The 22,980-nt window shown below is 42.8% G+C and overlaps 1 protein-coding gene across 4 annotated transcripts in view; it reads left to right on the top strand.

Moving 5' to 3' along the window:
- Window positions 1–22,980, top strand: part of PRKDC (protein kinase, DNA-activated, catalytic subunit) — a 189,868-nt gene that overhangs the window by 110,902 nt on the left and 55,986 nt on the right. For 2 of the 4 annotated variants that reach the window (XM_015145330.3, XM_015145328.3), the window contains exons 55-64: window positions 6,278–6,451; window positions 7,268–7,366; window positions 9,089–9,296; window positions 9,970–10,159; window positions 12,134–12,334; window positions 14,577–14,689; window positions 15,757–15,888; window positions 18,128–18,307; window positions 19,581–19,786; window positions 22,471–22,609. In XM_015145330.3, the coding sequence (XP_015000816.2) occupies window positions 6,278–6,451; window positions 7,268–7,366; window positions 9,089–9,296; window positions 9,970–10,159; window positions 12,134–12,334; window positions 14,577–14,689; window positions 15,757–15,888; window positions 18,128–18,307; window positions 19,581–19,786; window positions 22,471–22,609 (1,642 nt within the window). Of the gene's footprint in view, window positions 1–6,277; window positions 6,452–7,264; window positions 7,367–9,088; window positions 9,297–9,969; window positions 10,160–12,133; window positions 12,335–14,576; window positions 14,690–15,756; window positions 15,889–18,127; window positions 18,308–19,580; window positions 19,787–22,470; window positions 22,610–22,980 lie in introns of all 4 variants that reach the window. The other 2 variants (XM_015145329.3, XM_015145327.2) reach the window with 1 other exon arrangement.

The following is a 22,980-nucleotide window of genomic DNA, read 5'->3' as shown; positions in this document are numbered from 1 at the left end:
GGCTGGTCTTGAACTCCTGACCTCAAATGATCCATCCGCCTCGGCCTTCCAAAGTGCTAGGATTATAGGTGTGAGCCACTGTGCCTAGCCCAGAATGTTGGATTTTATTGAAAGCTTTTTCTCCATTTATTGAAATTATCATAAGGCTTTTGTTTTTAATTGTTTATGTGGTGAATCACATTGATTTGTGTATGTTGAACCAACCTTGCATCCTAGGAATAAAGCATACTTGATTGTCATGCATTACCTTTAGTTGTGTTGTTGGATTCAATTTGCTAGTATTTCGTTGAGGATTTTTACATCTGTATTCATCAGGGATTTGGCCTGAAGTTTTCTTTTTTCATTGTGTCCTGTCAGATTTTGGTATCAGGATTTTGGCTTCATAGAATGAGTCAAGGAGGAATCCTTTCTCCTTGGTTTTGTGAAATAGTTTCAGTAGAATTTGTACCAGTTCCTTGTATATCTGCCAGAATTTAACTGTGAATCCATCTGCCCTGGGGGTTTTGTTTTCTTTTTTCTTTTTTTTCTGCTTGGTAAGTTTTTTTCATTATTGATTTAATTTAGGAGCTCCTCATTGGTCTGTTCAGGTGTTTTTGTTTGTTTGTTTGTTTGTTTGTTTTTAAATTTCTGGTTCAATCTTGGGAGCTTGTATGTTTCCAGAAATGTATCCATTTCCTCTAGATTTCCTAATTTCCTTATGTAGAGGTGTTCACGATAGTCTCTGAGGATCTTTTGTATTTCTGTGGGATCAGATATAATGTTATCTTTGTCATTTCTTATTGTGCTTATTTAGATCTTCTGTCTGTCTCTCTTTGTCCCTATTGATCTAGCTTGAGGTCTATCAATCCTGTTTATTCTTTCAAATAATCAACTTTTGGTTTTGTTGAATCTTTGTGTAGATTTTTGGATCACAGTTTCGTTCAATTTCACTCTGTATTTTGGTTATTTCTTTTCTTCTGCTGTCTTTAGGGTTGGTTTGTTTTGCTTTGGTTGGTTTTAAGGCGGAGTCTCACTGTGTTGCCCAGTCTGGAGTGCAGTGGTGCGATCTTGGCTCACTGCAACCTCCATCTCCTGGGTTCAAGCTATTTTGCCTCAGCCTCTTTCCCGAGTAGCTGGGACTACAGGTGCACACCACCATGCCTGGCTAATTTTTTTGTATTTTTTTTTTTTTTTTTTTTTTTTTGAGACGGAGTCTCGCTCTGTCGCCCAGGCTGGAGTGCAGTGGCCGGATCTCAGCTCACTGCAAGCTCCGCCTCCTGGGTTTACGCCATTCTCCTGCCTCAGCCTCCCGAGTAGCTGGGACTACAGGCGCCCGCCACCTCGCCCGACTAGTTTTTTGTATTTTTTAGTAGAGACGGGGTTTCACTGTGTTAGCCAGGATGGTCTGGATCTCCTGACCTCGTGATCCACCCGTCTCGGCCTCCCAAAGTGCTGGGATTACAGGCTTGAGCCACCGCGCCCGGCCTTTTTTTGTATTTTTAGTAGAGACAGGGTTTCACCTTGTTGGTCAGGCTGGTCTCAAACTCCTGACCTCAAATGATCCTTCTGCCTTGACCTTCCAAAGTGGGATTACAGGCGTCAGCCACTGCACCCGGACTTGGTTTGTTCTTGTTTTTCTAGTTTATATGCGATGTTTGATTATTGATTTGAGGTCTTTCTAATGTTTTGACATGGGCATTTAGTGTCCCTGTTTTCCGTAATTGAAAAAAATTTGATTTCTGCCTTAATAATTTTCTCAACAGTTATTTAGGAGTAAGTTGTTTAATTTTTATGTAATTGTGTGGTTTTGAGAGGTCTTGGTATTGATTTCTATTTTTATTGTACTGTAGTCTTGAGCGTGTGCTTGGTATGGTTTTGAATTTTTTTTTAATTTATTGAGGCTTGCTTTATGGCTGAGCATGTGGTTGATCTTAGAGTATGTTCCATGTGCAGATGAGAAGAGTGTATATTGTGGTATATTAGATGGAGTATTCTATAGATGTATTGGGTCCGATTGTTCAAGTGTCGAGTTTAAGTCCAGAATTTGTTAGTTTTCTGCCTGCCTTATCTATCTATAACTGTCAATAGAGTGTTAGTTTCCCACTATTATTGAGTGCCTCTTTATAGGTCTAGAAGAACTTATTTTATGAATCTGGGTGCTCCAAAGTTAGGTACTTATATATTTAGTATATAGTTAAGTCTTCTTATTGAATTGAACCCTTTGTCATTATGTAATGCCTTTTTTTGTCCTTTTTAACTATTGTTGGTTTAAAGTTGTTTTATCTGATAAAAGAATAGTGACCCCTGCACTTTTTCGTTTTCTGTTTTTGTGATAGATCTTTCTCCATCCTTTTACTTTGAGCCTGTGGGTGTTGTTACATGTGAGATGGGTGTCTTGAAGAGAGAAGATAACTGAGTTTTTTTTTTTTAAATCCAACTCGCCACTGTGTGGGTTTTAAGAGGGGCCGTTAGACTGTTTACATTCAAGGTTTATATTGATATGTGAGGTTTTGATCCTGTTGTTATGTTGTTACCTGGTTGTTTTGTAGACTTAACTGTGTAGTTGCTTTATAGTATCTGTGGGATACATACTTAAGTATGTTTTTGTGGTAGCAGGTATTGTTCTTTTGTTTCATGTTTAGCACTCCCTTAAGGACCCCTTATAAGGCAGGTCTAATGTTAACAAATTCCCTTAATGTTTCCTTGTCTGAAAAGAACTTTATTTTTCCTTTCCTTATGAAACTTATTTTGGCAGGATATTAAATTCTTGGTTGGAATTTGTTTTCTTCAAGGATGCTGAAAATAGGCCCCAGTCTCTTCTGGTTTTTAAGGTTTCTGCTGAGAGGCCCACTGGTAGCCTGATGAAGTTCTGTCAGTATGTGACCTGACCCTTCTTTCTAGCTGCCTTTAAAATTTTTTCTTTCACGTTGACCTTGGAAAATCTGATGACTATGTGTCTTGGGGATGGTCTTGTATGGTGTGTCACAGGAGTTCTCTGAATGTCTTGAATTTGCATGTCTACCTCTCTAGTGAGATAGGGAATGTTTTCATGGACTATATCCTCAAATATATTTTCCAAGTTGTCTCAGGAATTCCAGTAAGTCATAGGTTTGATTCTTTTTACATAATCTATTGTTTCTTAGAGATTTTGTTTAAAAATTCTTTTTCCTTTATTTTTTTCTGACTGGGTTGATTTGAAGGACTGGTCTTCAAGCTCTGAGATTCTTTCCTTAGCTTGGTCTATTCTTTTGTTAATGTTTCAGACTGTGTTATGAAATTCCTGTAGTGAATCTTTCAATTCCAGAGTTCAGTTTGGTTCCTTTTCTTTTCCTTTGTTTTGTTTTGTTTTGTTTTCGACAGGGTCTTGCTGTGTAACCCAGGCCGAAGTGCAGTGGTGTGACCATGACTTACTGCTGCAGCCTCGACCTCTCAGGCTCAGGTGATCCTCCCATCTCAGTCTCCTGAGGAGCTGGGACCTGTGCAGGCATGCGCCACCACGCCCAGCTAATGATTTATATTTTTGCAGAGACGGGGTTTCATCGTTTTGCTCAGGCTGGTCTCAAACTCTCCAACTAAAGCAATCTACCTGCCTCAGCTTCCCAAAGTGGTGGGATTACAGGTGTGATCCACCACGCCTGGCTTGTTCTTTCTTAAAATGGCTATGTTGCCTTTTGACTCTTGAATTATTTTACTGGTTTCCTTGAATTGAATTTCAGCCTTCTCCTGGATCTTGAGCTTTCTTGCCATCTGGATTCTGAATTCTATTTCTGTCATTTCAGCCATTTCAATCTGTCTAAAAACCGTTGCTGAGAGACTAGTACAGTTGTTTGGAGGTGAGGAGATACTTTGAATTGCCAGAGTGTTTGCACTAATTCCTTCTCATCTGAGAGGGCTGGTGTTCCTTTATCTTTTTGGAGTTGCTGCTGCTTGGATGGGGCCTTTTGTTTTCATATTCATCATTTTCCTTGAGGGTTTGACTGTGGTGTATGCTGAGTATAGTCGATTGGCTTCCTTTCTGGGTGCTTTCAGCAGGCTGAGGCTCTGTATAGGATCTTTCTTTGTCCTTGGTTCCTGCATTGGGTTTCACAGGTGATGTATACTAGAAGAATTTTTTTTAGTGATGTAGTTCAGACTATGATCCAGTATATGGTGCTTAAAGGTAAGGGCTAGCAGATAGACTGTTAGATTACAGTGTGTTCAGCACAGTGTTCTGGGGGCAGGGGAAGGGAGATGACCCCCTCACTAAGTTCATTTCCAGGCCTTAGAGGAGCCCCTTCCAATCACTGGCACCATACTCACATTTCCTGAACCCCAAGGGGGGCCCTGGTAGGCTGCGCTCTCCATCCCTTAGCAGTGGCCTGAGTTGAAGGTTAGGTCACCAGGAGACCCACAGTATTCCAGAGTCCCACTGGTCCTCTGTGCTTGGCAAAGCCAGAGAGGGTTGTGGGGTATGTCTGTGGGTGGTCTGTTGGTATAGTAGGTCAAGGGTGGGGGGATCTCAGGGCAGGGTGATGTTGTCATGCTTGTGCAGCTGGTGTGGTGCCCACAGCCTGGGATTTTTTGCCCAGCAGACAGTTGTGGGGACTGCCTAGCTCACGCTCTCTTGACCAAGTCTGTTGGTGTCTGCCCCGGTAGCTAGCCTGACCAGTCAGTTTTATGCCATGCTTTCTGTGCCCAGATCACTGGGCTGTTAGGTGTTGAAGGCCACTCAGGCAGATGCAAAGCTGGCTAACAGGCCTCACCCTTCCCAGACCAGCCTCATGGAAGGGGGCTCACCCAGCACTCATGCTGGAACACAAACCCACGTCTCACTGTACTCAGTGGTCTGAGCAGAGCTTAAGCTCTGGCCACAGATCTCGGCTCTGTATTCCTGAACGATGTGCTTAGACCGTGGAGGGCTGAGACCAGGCCCACGGCTTCATCCTCTGTCCCCTTGGAATCAAGCACTGTGGCCAAAGTGCTCCAAGGTCACTGGCAAAGAACTCAGGCTGGATAGTGGAGGCTATGCTGTGTCTATGCTCTTGTGGGAGCAGCTGGGGTTGGTAGTGCCTGGGAAGTTGACAGATAGGCATGCGAATCAGGCTCTTCCCAGACCCACAGGAAGGACAGCCCTGCTGTTTTCCGCCCCAGCATTCAGCAGGGCCTAGAGTGACTCAGAGCAAGGTGAGAACCTGGGGGCATGGGCGCCTGGGGTCGCATTTTGCTGGAGCTGCTCTACGCTGAGTGAGACCTGCCAGGCTCCACGTAGGCTGGTGCTCTGCCTGTACCTTCTCTCTGACAGTTCCCTGCCAATTCAAATGTCTGTGGGGGTTGTGGGATCTCTTGTGGCTAGTATTCCAGAGCTCCATGGTGAGCGTGGGTTGCCCCATAGTCACTCCACTCACCCCTTCCTTAGGACCTGATTAGGGCCAAGAGTAGGTCGTGGCATCCGGAGACTGTGCAGGCTTCCCAGCTTCCTCCCTCTTCTGCCTCAGTGTCTGCATTGCCTCTCTCTATCGATGTTCAGTGCTTTCTTTCCAAAGATCTCTTCAAAGCCTGTTGGTTTACTCATTATTTTGCTCTGTTTTGGTGGGAGAGGCCCTCCTGGCTATGTCTATTCAGCCATCTTGTCCCCCTCCTATGTAAGTATTTTTATACAACAATAAACGTGCATTGTGTCAGTAACAAAGAATGTATGTCACTGTCCTAATATCCTTACGTTCACTGAGTATCTACTGTGTGAAGCATTCAGCTGGGTGCTATTAAGGAGTCAAAACAAGGAAATAAATACTTGCCTCATTTAGAGCTCAGATTGCACTTCACTATACACCATGCCAGGCAGCACTTGAAGTCCTTTTAAAAAATACTTTGTTTGCCATTATTAGGTTTTTCTAAAAATAGACTTTTTATCTTGAAGTAATTTTGTATTTGTAGAAAAGTTGAAAGATAGTACACATAATTTCCATATATACCCTTTACCCAACTTTCCCCTTACATAATCTTGGTACATGTGTCAAAAGTAAGAAAGTAACATTAGAACATTACTGTTTACCAAACTAGGCTTTATTCCATTTCTCCAGTTTCCTTCTAATGTCCTTTTTCTGTTTCAGGATCCGGTGTAGGATAGCACATTGAAGTTATTTGTCTTATATTTAATAATCTAGTCCATGATTATTTCAAGAATACAAGTTTTATATAAGTGTAGTGTTATCTATTATAACAAATTTTGAAACAAAGAAGAAAAAGTTGTCTGTCATACTTTGAAAGTACAGTAATAAAAAATAGTTAAATTTGTGTGTTTTTAAAATCTCTCCCATAGAGATGATGAAAGACAAAAAGTATGTTTGGACATAATTTATAAGATGATGCCAAAATTAAAACCAGTAGAACTCCGAGAACTTCTGAACCCTGTTGTGGAATTCGTTTCCCATCCTTCTGCAACATGTAGGGAACAAATGTATAATATTCTCATGTGGATTCATGACAATTACAGGTAAGCTATATATTGACTATTTTATTTTGTGGTTTTTTTTTTGTTGTTGTTGTTGTTGTTTTTCTTTTTGAGATAGGGTCTTACTCTGTCGACGAGGCTGGAGTACAGTGGCACCAACACAGGTCACTGCAGCTTCAATCTCCTGGGCTCAGTTGATCCTCCCATCTCAGCCTCCTGCGTAGCTGGGTCTATGGGTGTGCACCACCATACCTGGCTAATTTTGTTTATTTTTTGTAGAGACGGGGTTTCGCCTTCTTTCCGGGGCAACATTAACACTTTAGGAATCATTTGGGTCCCCTTATCAATCTGGAACATAATAACACATTTTTTTTTTACCATATGATTAATAATTTTTTTTTTTTACCATATGATTAACATTTATTTTGGTATATCTGATTGTATCCTTTTAAAAACTCATTTCACATATGTTTGTGAAATAATCAGAGTGAAAAAGTATGGTGGTGTGCTTATAAAACCTATTTTCATAGTTGTCCTTTTAAGATCTGGCAAAGACTAAGGAGATGAAGTCTGCCAGGATCACTGGGCACAACTACACCGCCACAGCTGAGCGTCACAGGACCGCTGGGCCTCCTGTGGGCCCATCCCCCTGTTCCACTCTGCTCCTGCTGGGAGCGAGGATGGGTTCTCAAGGCTTGTGCACGTACCCATGAGTGGGGCAAGCTGTGATTTGGAGATCTAAAGTCTAATGGGAAAACCAGTCTTTTTAAATTGAATTCTAGATGGTGTTACTGTAGTTGAACAAAAGGACTAGAAGAGAGCATTAATGTTGTGACGTTTTGCTGTTTTCTCAAGCAGAGATCCAGAAAGTCAGACAGATAATGACTCCCAGGAAATATTTAAGTTGGCAAAAGATGTGCTGATTCAAGGATTGATCGATGAGAACCCTGGACTTCAGTACGTGCTCTCCTTGAATAACTGGGCTGGGACAATTAAATGTTAAGGGTATTGCTTTCAAAGGTAGCATAGAGTATTTTTCAGGAGTTTTAGAAATGTATTTGCAGTATTAGCATTTTCTCTGCTTTCTGCATTTCACAATATTTAGTAAAAGAGTATTTTAAAGCACATTATGAAGAGTAAGGCTTTAAAATCCTGACAACTTAAAAATAACACTCTTGAAAAAGTCATATGGACCAAATGCTAGGGCAGTGAGTTAAAGTGTTTCAAAATGAAAAGAAAGTCTACAATGACAATTCTTCTGTTTCCCATTTAACACACATAGTTGAGATCATGCTGTAAGTATTAATGTTGAAAATAAAGTGTTTGAAACCTTAGAAATGAGATATTAATTATATTAGTTAATAATAGTAATATTAGTTACATATGAAAGTGTGAATGATGATTGTTATCCTCTAAAATGCCTGCCCTGAGTAAGTCAGTTATATGCGTTTCTGACTATATAAGTATACTGACTATGCAAAAAGGGGGTTAAAGTTTTTATTATTATTATTAATATGTTTTTTAGAGATAAGGTCTTGCTCTGGCACCCAGGCTGGAGTGCAGTAGTGTAACTGTAGCTCACTGTAGCCTCGGACTTCTGGGTTCAGGTGATCCTCCTCCCTCAGCCTCCTGAGTAGCTGGGACTACAGGCATATGCCAACAGGCTCGGCTAATTTTTTACTTTTTGTAAATATAGGGTCTTGCTATATTACCCAAGCTAGGCTTCAGTGCCTGGCCTCAATCCTCCTGACTTGGTTTACCTAAGTGCTGGAATTTTAAGTGTGAGCACTGCTCCCAGCCTCAATATAAGAAGCCATACACTTTTTGTATGTTTCTGTATATTATTTTTCCATTCTGCTATAATTTTAAATTCATTGAGCTTCTTAAAATTGTATTTGGATTTCATATGCATTCATAAATTATAGGACCTAGTTTGCTATGTATGTATGTATGTATTTATTTTTTTGAGATGGAGTCTCACTCTGTCACCTAGGCTGGAGTGCAGTAGCACGATTTCAGCTCATTACAACCTCCGCCTCCTAGGTTCAAGCAATTCTCCTGCCTCAGCCTCCCGAGTAGCTGGGACTACAGGTGCACGCCACCACACCCAGCTAATTTTTGTATTTTTAGTAGAGGCAGGATTTCACCATGTTGGCGAGGCTGGTCTTGAACTCCTGAAGTCAGGTAATCCACACACCTCGGCCTCCCAAAGTGCTGGAATTACAGGCCTGAGCCACTGTGCCCAACCCCTAATTTGGTATTTAATTAATATATGTTTTGAGTATTTTATGGCAGTAATTTTTATAATGAATTGTTTTGGCAAGGCAGTGAAGGATTTTGTGTAATTTCCTAAATTTTTTTTTGTTTCAAATAGTTAATATCATGTACTCATCATTGAAAACTTCCCAGAGAATAGAGATAAGAGAATAAAATCACCCAGTTTCTCCCCTCCCCTCTGTAGCATAAAAAATATGCTACATATTTTGTAATATTCCCCTCCTTCAGTGGATATGTTTCATAACTCAGACTGTATTTTTGATATATTTGAATGTGGTTTCCCTCTCTGTTAAGCTTCATGTGGGTGAAGAGCTGTGCCTTCTCCACAGGACACCCTGTACAGCACATTCTTTCCCATTTGCCATTGTCTAAGCAATCTACTTTTTTCTCTCTGCTTTTCAGATTAATTATTCGAAATTTCTGGAGCCATGAAACTAGGTTACCTTCAAATACTTTGGACCGGTTGCTGGCACTAAATTCCTTATATTCTCCTAAGATAGAAGTGCACTTTTTAAGTTTAGCAACAAATTTTCTGCTTGAAATGACCAGCCTGAGCCCAGATTATCCAAATCCCATGTTCGAACATCCTCTGTCAGAATGTGAATTTCAGGTAATGTGGTCTTCTCTCTCATAGTAGTGAATATTATAAGCTTTTCTTGTTCATGAACATTTTTAATAGCTTTAACTGGCTCTTTGCTTTCTTGGAATACTCACATATTCCTTTCTGAAAAGGAAAGGGAAGGCTCGTGCCTCTGCTTCAGCCACCTGGAGGTCCACAGGCCTCACCCTCTTGGCCGTCACTAGATTTCCCTTGTCAGGATCGCCATTGCTTTCCCTCCTCTTATTCCTCCCAGCCCACAGTGGATGCTGAGCTTGTGCTCTCTCGCAGCAGCCTTAACAGTGGGGATGATGGGCAGGTTGCAGAGAGCTCCTGGGGTAGGGCCCCTCTGGTCCCACTCACAAGCTCAGGATCTGTCCCAGTGGCATGTGTGTATGTGGACAAGTTGGGTCACTTGACTCGTTGAATTTGGGTTGCGGTGCTGAGCATGATATCAAGCCTTTTTATGCAAACATTAAGAAAGTTGGGTTTTCTCCCTCAATAGTTAGCTAGTTTTTCTAGTTGGCAAATCACTTAGTTAAAACTTTTAAATTAGAGAAGATTCTTCAGCTGCATATGAAGTTATGGTGGAAATATGCTGATGGTACCATTAGATTTTAAATAGAAATATATCAGCGTTCCTTAAAAAGGAGCCTTATTTCATTTGAAACTTTCTTATGTACAGGAATATACCATTGATTCTGATTGGCGTTTCCGAAGTACTGTTCTCACTCCAATGTTTGTGGAGACCCAGGCCTCCCAGGGCACTCTCCAGACCCGTACCCAGGAAGGGTCCCTCTCAGCTCGCTGGCCAATGGCAGGGCAGATAAGGGCCACCCAGCAGCAGCATGACTTCACACTGACACAGACTGCAGGTAACAGTGACCCACCCCGCCGGCCATGTATACAGCACTCTGACCTCAGTGGGCAGCTTCTGTCACAACAGTGTTGGGCTTTTGCGAGAGAAGTAAGGGATGATAACAAAAAGCATTGAGAACCCAAGGAAGATGTCAGTCAAAAGAGTGGGTTCCTATGACAGTCAAACTCATGGAAACAGAAAGTAGAGTGTTAGGTGCCAGGGTCTGGGGAGGAAGAATGGGGATTTATAGTTTAATGGGTACAGAATTTCAGTTTTGCAAGAGGAAAAGTGCTGTGGAGGCAGGGTGCAGTGACTCATTCCTGTTATTCCAGCTGGGGCAGGAGGATCAGTTGAGCCCAGGGGTTCTGCACCAGCCTGGGCAACATGGAAAGACCCCATCTCTACAAAACAATTTTAAAAATTAGCTGGGCATGGTGGCGCACGCCTGTAATTAGTCCCAGCCACTGGGGAAGCTGAGGCGGGAGAATGGCTTGAGCCCAGAAGTTCAAGGCTGTAGTGAGCTGTGATCATGCCACATGCACCTTGGGCAAAAGAGCAAGGCCATGTCTCAAAAAAAAAACACAACTGTGGACGTGGAAGATGGTGATGATTGTACAACAGTGTAAATGTCCTTAATGCCATTGAACTGTGCACCTAAAAATGATTGAAATGGTAAATTTTATGTATATTTTCCTTTATTTTTATTTATTTTTTTGAGACAGAGTCTTGCTCTGTCGCCAGGCTGGAGCTGGAGTGCAGTGATCTCGGCTAACTTCAACCTCTGCCTCCTAGGTTCGTTCAAGCGATTCCTCTGCCTCAGCCTCCTGAGTAGCTGGGACTACACGCGCGTGCCACCTCGCTTGGCTAAATTTTTGTATTTTAGTAGAGGTGGGATTTCACCACGTTGGCCAGGATGTTCTCGATCTCCTGACCTTGTGATCCACCCTTCTCAGCTTCCCAAAGTGCTGAGATTACAGACGTGAGCCACCGCACCCAGCCTGTTTTGCTACAATTTTTCTTTTTCTTTTTTTTTTTTTTTTTTTTTTTTTTTTTTTGAGACGGAGTCTCGCTCTGTCGCCCAGGCTGGAGTGCAGTGGCGCGATCTCGGCTCACTGCAAGCTCTGCCTCCTGGGTTTACGCCATTCTCCTGCCTCAGCCTCCTGAGTAGCTGGGACTACAGGCGCCCGCCACCGCGCCCGGCTAATTTTTTGTATTTTTAGTAGAGACGGGGTTTCACCGTGGTCTCGATCTCCTGACCTTGTGATCCGCCCGCCTCGGCCTCCCAAAGTGCTGGGATTACAGGCGTGAGCCACCGTGCCCGGCCTACAATTTTTCTAAAAAAGAAATGGATTATTTCTGACCGGAAAAATCAAGGAAAGTTTCAGTATATGTATGTTTTGGTTTTGGTTTGGTACAGAAAAACCTAGTGCAGCAAATTTAAGACATCTTATCTCCAAAGCAGAGTAGGGGTAAACCAAATTCATTTACTAGATTTACAGTTATTAAACTGTTCTTTCTCAGATGGTTTAACTGCTTCCTTTGATGAGCAAAGTACAAATTGTAGAGTAAAATATCTTGATCCTTTTACATAAACTCTTTAACGTTTTTCCTTTATGTAATTTTTTTCACATTTTGTTGGTTCTGGAAGTGGGACTAATTTGAATAATCACAATGGGAATTCTGTGACACTAATATTACAAGTCAGGGGCTCTTAGCACCTTTCAGTAGATAACAAAGTGTTATTCCTGTGGTGGGAGCAAGTGGCATGTTTCTTACTTTACAAATGGGGACGTTGTGGCCCAGGGGCACTGAGGCCCATGCACCCAGTTTTCCTTGGGGCATACCCTGGGATCTGACAGAGCCTCTGCCCAGGGTTGGAGGTGAGCACGGAGGCCTAGGGTGCTACCAGGTGTGTCTTGGCAGGTGGTCCTGCCCCGTTTACAGAGCTGGGTGGTGCTGAGTGCCTGACCTCTCTGATCACATGTTGCAGATGGAAGAAGCTCATTTGATTGGCTGACCGGGAGCAGCACTGACCCGCTGGTCGACCACTCCAGTCCGTCATCTGACTCTTTGCTGTTTGCCCACAAGAGGAGTGAAAGGTTACAGAGAGCACCCTTGAAGTCAGTGGGGCCTGATTTTGGGAAAAAAAGGCTGGGCCTTCCAGGGGATGAGGTGGATAACAAAGTGAAAGGTAAGCTGGGTTGCTGAGAGTGCTTAAAATAGCTTCCCCACTAATTACTGCAGAGCTCAGGTCTGGGGACATTTCTGACTGTATCCATGTTTCCTTGTAATTCGTAATCAAGCCCCTTAAAATTCAGTTAATGTTGCCTAGGCACTTACCATGCTGAAGACATTGTTTTCTGGGAGTTCCAGAAGAATCCTTCAGTAAGTTATACTTGATCCATTGTTGAGTGACTTTCTGGAGCATTAGGAGTGGGTGAGGCTTTATAAAGGGGTGATTGTAAGATGTAAGATTGTAAGATGAGGTGGAATTAGCAAGCACGGTCTAGGGCGAGCAGGCTTAATGCAGGTGGAGAATGGGGAGAGCGTCCTAAGAGATTGGGTGGAGGAAGAGCATTTGAGAGAAGCCTTGGAGCTGGGGGTATGGGAAGGGAGAGGATGGAAAGGACAGGGATGGAGAAGTGTTGGGGTGGGCAGGCTCAGATCAATTCTGTGGTCCAGGTGAAGGGATGCTTCGGGGCATGCTAGAGTAACGGCAAAGGGTGCTGCTTGTGGGTGTAGGGGTGTGTGTCGAACTTCAGCTTTAGGAAGCAGCCTTGTAACGCACCAAGCAGAGGAAGGTTCGGGGACTGAATGCCCTTCCCTGAGGTTTGTGTGGGGCAGAAGTGGAGTGATGGGGACTGGGAGGCAGGGGCCAAAGGCACCAGGACCTGGTCTTGGCTAACTGATGACCAGAGCTAGACGGATGCTGAAAGGCTGGAAGCAGCTCTTTGTGAGAAGTGTGGCTCTGGGAGGGAACAAGGGCCCAGAGGAAGGACATGTGCAGAGAGGAAAGGGCCCATGACAGAACCCTGGGGGAGTGCCAGCAGGGAAGCTCAGCTCTGTGGAAGTAAACTTAGAAGAACTTAGAAGCAAAGCTCACTGCCTTCTTATCTAATCGTAGGAACTGAAACACAGGCAACATAACTTGCTTTACTCCACCACTCTCTGTCATACTTTTCAGTCACAAACCTGTGGCCCACACACAGTTCTCTAAATGGAACCGGGAGAGGTCAGTGTGGCCCAACTTTTGGCACCTGCTGTGAGTTGGAGTGCTGGTGGTGGTCATTCAGGTGGAGCCACCTGAGCACTGACAATGGGGGTCAGCAGCAGGGAGCTTTCTCTGGGAGCTCATGGTTTCGTGGCCTGGCGGGAGTGCTGCTGTGGACCTCCATACGTGGGGCCCCTGGACTCCCTGCGTTGCAGGGCTGCGGGCGCCATCCTCCTTGGGGATCCTTTGTGAGAACGTGGGTCTTTTCTCTGTGGACGCTCTCGGGATCTTCTCTTTTAAACCAGCGTTCTGACATTGCACACAAGTGTCCTTGGGTGTAGGTCTGTTTCAGTCTGTTTCTCTGGGCATATGGTGGGAGCTTCCAGGCCGCTGACTCTCACCTTCCAATTCTGGAGCGTCATCACGGGTGATTTTGTTGAGTTCTTCACTTCAGTTTGCTGTTTTCTCTTTGGAGTCCTAGTGCTTAAATATCACACCTGCGTGAGTGTCCTTCTGAGGTGTCATGTTTTTTTCCCTTTGCCTCTTTTCTGGGAAATCCCTTCAACCACCTGTGCTTTTAAGTTATGACATGTTTTAGTTTCCATGAGCTTTTTTTCATGCTCTGAACATTTCTTCAGTTCCTACTCTTGTCTTTCTGATAAATGATCATGTTTTGAAATTTCTTCCTGCATGATCTGCTTTTAACAGTTGCTCTTTCCTTGTAGCTTACTTTGGTTTCTGTCGTTCATATTTGAAGCCTTCCTTAGAACCTGTCGTGATTTGGAGGTTAAGGCTGGTATCTGCCAGGCACTAAACAGGCGTTTGGAATCATATGAGTTTAGGAGCGCTGCAGTCACCTGTCCCTGGTTGCCACAGTCCGCAGGGAGGCTGGTCTGCACCGGGTGTTGAAGCCTCCGAGGCAGCTCCTCTCTTGTTCAGTTAGCCAGAGGCAAAGCACTCCCAGACAAGTTGGGCCCAGATTCAGAAGGTGGCTGCGTGCCCTCCCTGGGCCTCCTTCTGGAGGGGCCTGGCCCCTTATCATGCCTGCTGAATCCACTGCTGAGCAGTTCCAGTTGCAGCTGTGGCCCCTGCACTCCTGCTCCCATCGCTGCCTCTGTGGCACTTCTAGGTTTTGTCTTTGAGGAAACCCGAGGTGAAAATGAACCAGCAGAGCCAAGTGTCTGGGCGGCGGGGAGTAACTGGGCCTGCTTTCCCTCTCCAGGTGCGGCTGGCCGAGTGGACCTACTGCGACTGCGCAGACGGTTTATGAGGGACCAAGAGAAGCTCAGTTTGATGTATGCCAGAAAAGGCGTTGCTGAGCAAAAACGAGAGAAGGTTGTATTTTGTCAAGAATTTGATCAGAATGATGCAATTTCTGTCACAGGATACAGACGAAGTGAACAAGCTTCCTGCCAGACACTGGCTCCAGTGTCACCTGCAAACCAGGTGGCGGGGCTGCTCCAAGCCAGCCTCCTGGGGCTCCCCCACGGGGATGCAGCCCCCGCGGTGCCCTGGTGGGGGTCCAGGAATGCACCCCGTTCTCTCCGCGGGTGGAAGCGTGGCCGACCTGGGATCAGCAGGCTGATCCTGGGCCCACCTCAAGGCCCGCGCCCTGGCAGGACTTCACTGGCCCTCGCTTCAGGGACCAATGCGGCGGGAGGGCAGCTGGGGGCTGGGACTCACGGGGCCCCGACGACGGGTGGCCAGGCGGGCGTTCCCGTGGCGTGGAGACTCTGTAGCCGCAGCGTCCATTCCGCCTAGATATGGGTCATTAAGATGCATATATAAGAAGCGGGTAGGACAGATCCCTGACGGTGCTCAAGTTCAGCGCCAGCCGCTGCCTCCACCGGAGCGCCTCCATCCACATCTGGGTGTGAAGCCCTCGAAGTGGGGCACTGTGCCGGCCCCCTCCCCAAGCCCTGCCGCCCAGTGATGTTTGTGGAGCCTGAGGCCTCCCGGACTGCGCCCCCGGGGCACTATTTTGCCCCCTCGGAGGGGAACCTTGGGCTCTGCAGCTGCCTGGGAGCAGAAGTAGCCGGAGGGCAGGACCTTGAGTTGGAAGTGCGCACCGGCTGCCAGCTTCGTTCTCATCGAGACTTTCCAGAGATGCAGCCCTCCGCCTGTTTTTAAATACTTCTAAATCAAATTTTCCGATTTTATAAATATTCTGATTACTTTATAGTGAATGTTTAAAGCCTTTCCACTGCTTGTTGTATAGTGATTTTATTTTGGATGCAGCGTCTGCCCTAGACGGTAAAGCAGAGTGACTAAGCCTCCGCGAGCATCAGTTCCCACTGCTTCGCCCTTGTGGTTCAGGGGATTTTGGCAGCCTCATAGCTCATGCACGACTGGTTTCCTTCAATGAGAATGTTCATCTTCTACTTTGGTTTTCGTGCTTGTAGGAAATCAAGAGTGAGTTAAAAATGAAGCAGGATGCCCAGGTCGTTCTGTACAGAAGCTACCGGCTGGGAGACCTTCCTGACATTCAAATCAAGCACAGCAGCCTCATCACCCCATTACAGGCCGTGGCCCAGGTCAGTCCTTGCCGCTGCGTTTTCTGTTGACAGGTTAAATAAAATCTGTTTCCAGTTTAGGGGTTTGCCTATGTGAGGAAACATGGCTGAGGCTGTCCTGCAACATAGATGAGGTGTTGGTTTGTCCTCAACAGTGGGCTTAGTGTAAAGACCTTGCTCCAAGTCCTGACTCTGCCATTTCCTAGTTCCGTGATTTCTTTACACATGCTGAGACTCTGAGATCATCAGTGCTGAAGACATTGTTTATCGTTATTTATCAGGATTACCACTGCATTTGTCTGAAGAAAGGGAGCATAAATGAAGGAATTTGTACTCAGGAATCAGTGGATTGTAGACATGGAAACCCGTCCACCACGTGTTACATAAAAACAGCAGGTTACCAAACAGGTCTAAAAGTGTACACACCAGTAAAAGACACGTGCCAGTGATTTAACCTCTTTATAGTATAATTGTGGGTGATACTTATTTTCTTTTTTCCTAAACCACATTTTCTGGGTGCTCTATTCTGTTCCGTTGGTCTGTGTGTGTGTTTTTGTACCAGTACCATGCTTTTGTGGTTACTGCAGCCTTATAGTATTGTTTGAAGTTGGGTAGTGCAGTGCTTCTAGTTTTATTCTTTTTGCTTAGGATTGCTTTGGCTATACGGGCTCTTTTTTGGTTCCATGAATTTTAGAATAGTTTTTCTAGTTCTGTGATAACTGATGGTAGTATGATAGAATTAGCATTGATTCCATAGATTGCCTTGAGCAGAATGGCCATTTTAACAATATTGATGCTTCTAATCCATGAATATGGAATGTGTTTCCCTTTATTTGTGTCATTTTGTGATTTCTTTCAGTGGTGTTTTTAGTTCTCCTTGTAAAGATCTTTCACCTTCTTGGTTAAGTGTATTCCTAGGTATTTTATTCTTTCTGTGGCTGTTGTAAATGGGATTGTGCTTTTTTTGATTTAGCCATATTTTCTAAAATTTTACTACTCACTAGAACTCTTATAACAAGATAAATATATTACTTAAAATATACAATAAGGAATTTGTATGTTTTAGTCATACATAGCTTTTATCAAAGTAATTTTTTGCGTTCGATAATTAGATTTTTTAAATATTAAGTATAATCTTAAATCAGTAGAATTGTACAGTAAACATTTCAACTATTTATTTTTTGGCTATGGTAACTAAGTGTAAACCATTGCTTTTAATGTTCTTTTCAACAATATGCAGAAATCACGCTTGATTTAAGAACATTCATTTAATAATGTAATTTGTTCATAAAACATCAAAAATGGATTACCATTATGTTGTAAACATAATTAAAATAGGTCTTAGACATGAAAAAAGAACATGATCCAAAAAAGCAGCACAAGTCTCTGCCTCTACATGTAGAGGCAAACATGTAGCAAAATTAACAAAAAGATATTAACAGAATTGACTTGTCAATTATAATATGATAGAAAACTTATTAACAGGGAAGATCCCTAGAAGATTACACAAAGTAATTTTTAAACTTTATTTATCATGCTTACATGCCTCCATTTAGCAAAGATAGACACTATATGCCAGAACTGTTTTTGGTACTAATGTCACAGCATGAATAAATAAATAAAGGGAGTATCCTGTGGCCATGAAGTGTGTGAGGGTTAGGGCTATAAATGATTAGGTAGTGTGCTGTTTGAGGGAGCTGATGCTCAGAAGAAGCATCTGATGGTTTCAATAGTTTAAAGTGGTCAGGTGGTGGGACCTTGAAAATTAACACTGGCATTTCATTTAAGCTGATCAGTTATTTTAAGCTTTACCATGGTGCTGATAGGAGGAAAATACCTAAACATTTAATCTTTCTCTGAGATTTTATGAGGTGCTGCACTAAGCACTGGCTGTGCATCATCTGGGCTAATCTTCCCCGCAGCACACTGTGACGTGTTCTGGTAGCCCCCATTTAAAGTTTGGAGACCCAGACTCAACTCAGGAGAGAAACTATGTCATTATATATTGATTAAGCCAGCTTTTAAATTCATTTCTCTGGGCCAAAAGTCCATGTTTCCATAACATACATCAAACAGATATATTTGGTTAAATTCCAAATGCTGCCTTTGTCAATGCCTGTTAAATCTTTCCAAATAGAATTGAGAGGTATAATAGATGTGTTTGCAACAGTCTGTATTTTCTAAGCTCTGATAGTATTGGTGATTTATATAGCATTTTTGCTTCAGATCCTAATTTGTCTTTGTTTTGAATTTTTTACAGAGAGACCCAATAATTGCAAAACAGCTCTTTAGCAGCTTGTTTTCCGGAATTTTGAAAGAGATGGATAAATTTAAGACGCTGTCTGAAAAAAACAACATCACTCAAAAGTTGCTCCAAGACTTCAATCGTTTTCTTAATACCACCTTCTCTTTCTTTCCACCTTTTGTCTCTTGTATTCAGGTAAAGTCTGCACACACTTCACCAAATATTGTTTGCTGTGGCTTCACATGGCCATTCCGTCATCACACTGTTTCCCATGTTGAAACTTTTGATAACTTGGTGTTTAACAGAGTAGATGTACTGTTTGGGTTACCTCCTCCCAAATGAGTAGATGTAATTTATTCCCCCCTCCCAGAAAAACCGATATGTGACAGAATAACCAGAAATCAAACATGTTATGTTTTATTTTGTAGTAAGCCAGTCCCCTCAGTGTTTTTGATGAAACCCTTCATTTATTTAGTTGTTTTTCCTTATGTAGTCTTTCACCAAATTCTTTCCTGCCTCTTGACTGCTGTCAAAAGATGTTGACTGAGTACCTGCCTGGCTTTGTTCTAGGTGGTTGGGCCACATCAATGAAGAGGCAAAAATTCCTTTCCTCTTGACCTTACATTCCCATTAATAGATGCGTAATAGGCAACCCACAGGGAAATGTAGAACAGGATGTTAGGTTGTATTAAGTGTCATAGTACTTGAGTAATGGGGAAGTATTAAAGCAGTGTAAGATAGTAATGAAGCAGGTAAGCAGGTGCCTCTTGATGGGTAGGGTGTGTGTGCCTAGATGCAGTGGTCAGAGAAGTCCTTTCCAGGGCAACACAGCATGAGCAGAAAATCTAATTTAATATTCAGTTACTACTTAAATATATTTGTCAGAAGATTATTTTTCATGTAAGAAATGTTTTCTGTGCCATTCAAAGTATGGGTTGTATAAAATTCCCTAGTAGAACATCTTTTTGATTCATTTTAGTATTTTTGTATCTAGTGACCTTTTCTGAATAATTACTAATTTATATTCTTCAATATTGTGTATCGGTAATATCGGTTTACAAACGAATTGGGTAATATTTTTCTGAAATGAAATACTTAGTTTTTCTGTTTTATTCTTTTTGATGGAACGTGAAACTGTCAGTATAAATTTCTTTTTACACATTAGCTCTGTTTTATATTGGTTTCTAATTTATGTGTGTGTGTATATGTTATCTTCATATTTTGATAGTGCTTTTCTTGCTTTAAATCGATCCCTGGATTGGAAGTGTAAAATTAAAAGGTCATTTCCTCCTTTGAGCAAATTGAATATTGTGGGAAAATTTGTTAATAGCATTACACAGAGAAACTTCTGGTGATACCACTACTTAAACATTGGTACCTTTTATGTTTAGTAAAGTATGTTACTCCTTGTGAAAACATGGTCCAAGTACCACAAGCTAAACAGCTGGTTGTATGTGTGGTTTCACAGGACATCAGCTGCCAGCACGCAGCCCTGCTGAGCCTTGACCCAGCAGCTGTTAGCGCTGGTTGCCTGGCTAGCCTACAGCAGCCCGTGGGCATCCGCCTGCTGGAGGAGGCTCTGCTCCGCCTGCTGCCTGCTGAGCTGCCTGCCAAGCGAGTCCGCGGGAAGGCCCGCCTCCCTCCTGATGTCCTCAGATGGGTGGAGCTTGCTAAGTAAGTGTGAGGTCGAGTACTCTTGGGAGCACACTGGATTTGACCAAAGCAATATGGAAAACACTTGGCTTCACTTGGCAGAAAATGAACTAATAAAGTTGATAGTAACAGTAATGTGAAATTTAAAAGAAAAAAAAGTCTTTCAGGCTGAGTACCATTCTCAAAGTCAAGAACAGTTGCCACATCAAGCAGTGTCTTGCTCATGGAAAGAGAATGTTATTGAAACCTGCTGATTTCTTTCAGTATACGATTTTTTGGACTCAGTGTTATTCACCAAGTTGAGTTTCCTGTAAAGTGTAGCTGTGAATCATAGTTCCTAATATTTTATGTTATTTCCTGCTTCACTACACTGAATAGTGGATGATTTAGTATTTTCAGCAGGACTTAAGGTTTTAGAAAGAGTTTAAATCAGTTAATTTGGGATAAACAGATTCCATTTTCTAGTTATACCATTTTCCATTATGTCTGATTCTTCCCTTACCTGTGATCTCATCATATGAAAGTCTCATTCTGAGGAGGTTGTTAGGTTAAGATTGAAATTTAACTTGAACTTCATTTTGTAGTGCAGATTTTTAGAGCTTTAGGTTCTAAGAGAAAAGATAGTAAAAGTAAGGGAGGGGATCCTTGTGCTTCCTGCTGTTTTGTAGTTAATTCATGTCTGTCTTGATTGAGCGCTGAGTGTACAAGGTGCTGTGCCAGGCACTAAAGAGACGTGAAATTGGGTTAGACATTGATCACAGACTCACAAAACTGGCAATCTAGTAGGAAATATATGTACTTTACACATAATAAATCAGAATTGAAGTAGAAGGTGGTGAGCACTTAGACAAGATAAAATGCCAGGGCCATTCAGAGAGTGCCTCTGGGCTATGCTGATTTTACCTTGGAACCGTTTTCTCCTATTGCTTCAGATGTGTAAGTGAACAGGAAGTGGCACCTTGTATGTTTACTATTTCCAGGAGTGGTAAACATATATAATGTGTATTTACTAAGTAAGCAGAGCAAACAACTTTTAAGGGCCTAAACTTAAACATTTTTTTCTAACTGTGTTAAGTACATTCTCATACTTTTGTGATATTTTTGCATTCGTTTCTGAGCATTGTGAACAAGTTTAGTGTTTTTTGTTTTGTTTCGTTTTTGAGACAGGAGTCTCGCTCTGTCGCCCAGGTTGGAGTGCAGTGGCGCGATCTTGGCTCACTGCAACCTCCGGCTCCTGGGTTCAAGCGATTCTCCTGCCTCAGCCTACCAAGTAGCTGGGGTTACAGGCACGTGCCACCACGCCTGGCTAATTTTTGTATTTTTAGTAGAGATGGGGTATCACTGTGTTAGCCAGGATGGTCTTGATCTCTTGACCTCATGATCCGCCCGCCCCGGCCTCCCGGAGTGCTAGGATTACAGCCGTGAGCCACCACACCCAGCCTTAGCCTTTTTTTTTATATGTAATGACCATTGTTTTAACCATGTTACAGTGAACATAATCCAGGGACCTGGGAACCAGTATAGGGGTACGTATGTAGCTCTCCCTCTTCCTTTGACTCTGGGGCCATGAGCTACTGCTCCACCACCTACCTATCCACCCACCTTTACTGCTGATTTATTACCCCTAACATTCTGTAATCAGGGCAATAAGAGAGCCACATCTACTAGATTTTATTGAATTCAGAATTCATAAGCTCTAGGAGAGAGCCCGTAGGGCTCTTTTGATGTAAATGCAAGAGACTTAGTACCAGAAGGAAACTGAACAGCAGGAGAACTAAGGAGGGAGCAGTCCTTGGCTGGCTGGTTTAGGAAGAAATAACATTTGGGTTGAGACTGCAAGATGGAAAGAAATTTCCTGGAGGAAGGGAACAAACCTAATAAACACTTTGAGAATATCATGGACTGGGAAACTTGATTGAAAGGGTCAAGCCAGAATTTTGTTAAAGTGAAGAAATGAATGAATACTCCAACAAATTGAGATGGTCCGTAGAACCATGGATTAAACATGGCATCAGTAGTCAGGATTATTTTTTCTTTGCTTCCGGGTTTTTGGGGGCTAGACAAGGATTCCAAATGGGTCACCTGCAGATATTTTCATGGATTAATACTGAAGAACCTTATGTAATGACACATCTTGTATACTGTGAACCTTTGATATTTTCAGATTCTACTTTTGTTTTGTTTTGAGGCGGAGTCTTGCTCTGTTATTCAGACTGGAGTGCAGTGGGGCGTTCTCGGTTCACTGCAACCTCCACCTCCTGGGTTCAAGCAGTTCTCTGCCTCAGCCTCCCAAGTAGCTGGGACTACAGGCACGCACCACCACGCCCAGCTAACTTTTTGTATTTTTAGTAGAGACGGGGTTTCACCATGTTGGCCAGGCTGGTCTGAACTTCTGACCTCAGGTGATCCACCCACCTCGGCTTCCCAGAGTGCTGGGATTACAGGCATAAGCCACCACGCCTGTCCCAGATTCCACTTTAAATGCACATCTGAATAAATTCTGCCTTATGTATGATTAAAGTTATAAAATCTAGGGGTAACTTCATAGTTTCTTAAATTTTATATTTTTAGCAAAATTAAAGTAACATTTTATGTCTCTTGTTAATGTAATGTGTGGCAACTTGATTTACTATCATTTCATTAGAATAAATACTTTTAAAATACTGGGGTGTTCATTGATTTGGCCTTTTTGATTTGTTTTGTAGACTGTATAGATCAATTGGAGAATACGACGTCCTCCGTGGGATTTTTAGCAGTGAGATAGGAACAAAGCAAATCACTCAGAATGCATTGTTAGCAGAAGCCAGAAGTGATTATTCTGAAGCTGCTAAGCAGTATGATGAGGTAAGATTGATCTCTGGCAAAATATGACATTTACTACAACACTTTTGTTTTCTGCTGAACTGTAACTTTAAGCAAAATAAGGTACAGCAGATCCTTGTTGGTTACAATGTTGATGAGGAAGAAAATTGGTTTCCTTATAGGTTGTTCACTTAAGTGAGGGCCTACCATACTATGAAACTGTATATTGTTTTTCTGTCTGCTCTTACACAGTTTCTATTTGAATAGGTTATTTTCTTTCAGTTAGTTAAAAAAAAAATTATAACGAAGTTGTATTAGGCTGTTCATGCATTTCTATAGGGAAATACCTGACACTGGGTAATTCATAAAGAAAAGAGGTTTAATTGGTTCACAGTTCCACAGGCTACACAGGA

The sequence above is a fragment of the Macaca mulatta genome, chromosome 8 (genome assembly GCF_049350105.2).
Source record: "Macaca mulatta isolate MMU2019108-1 chromosome 8, T2T-MMU8v2.0, whole genome shotgun sequence".
NCBI classification, from domain to species: Eukaryota; Metazoa; Chordata; class Mammalia; order Primates; family Cercopithecidae; genus Macaca; species Macaca mulatta.
The sequence above is the reverse complement of the archived record's forward strand: the minus strand, read 5'-3'. Positions and strand labels throughout refer to the sequence as shown.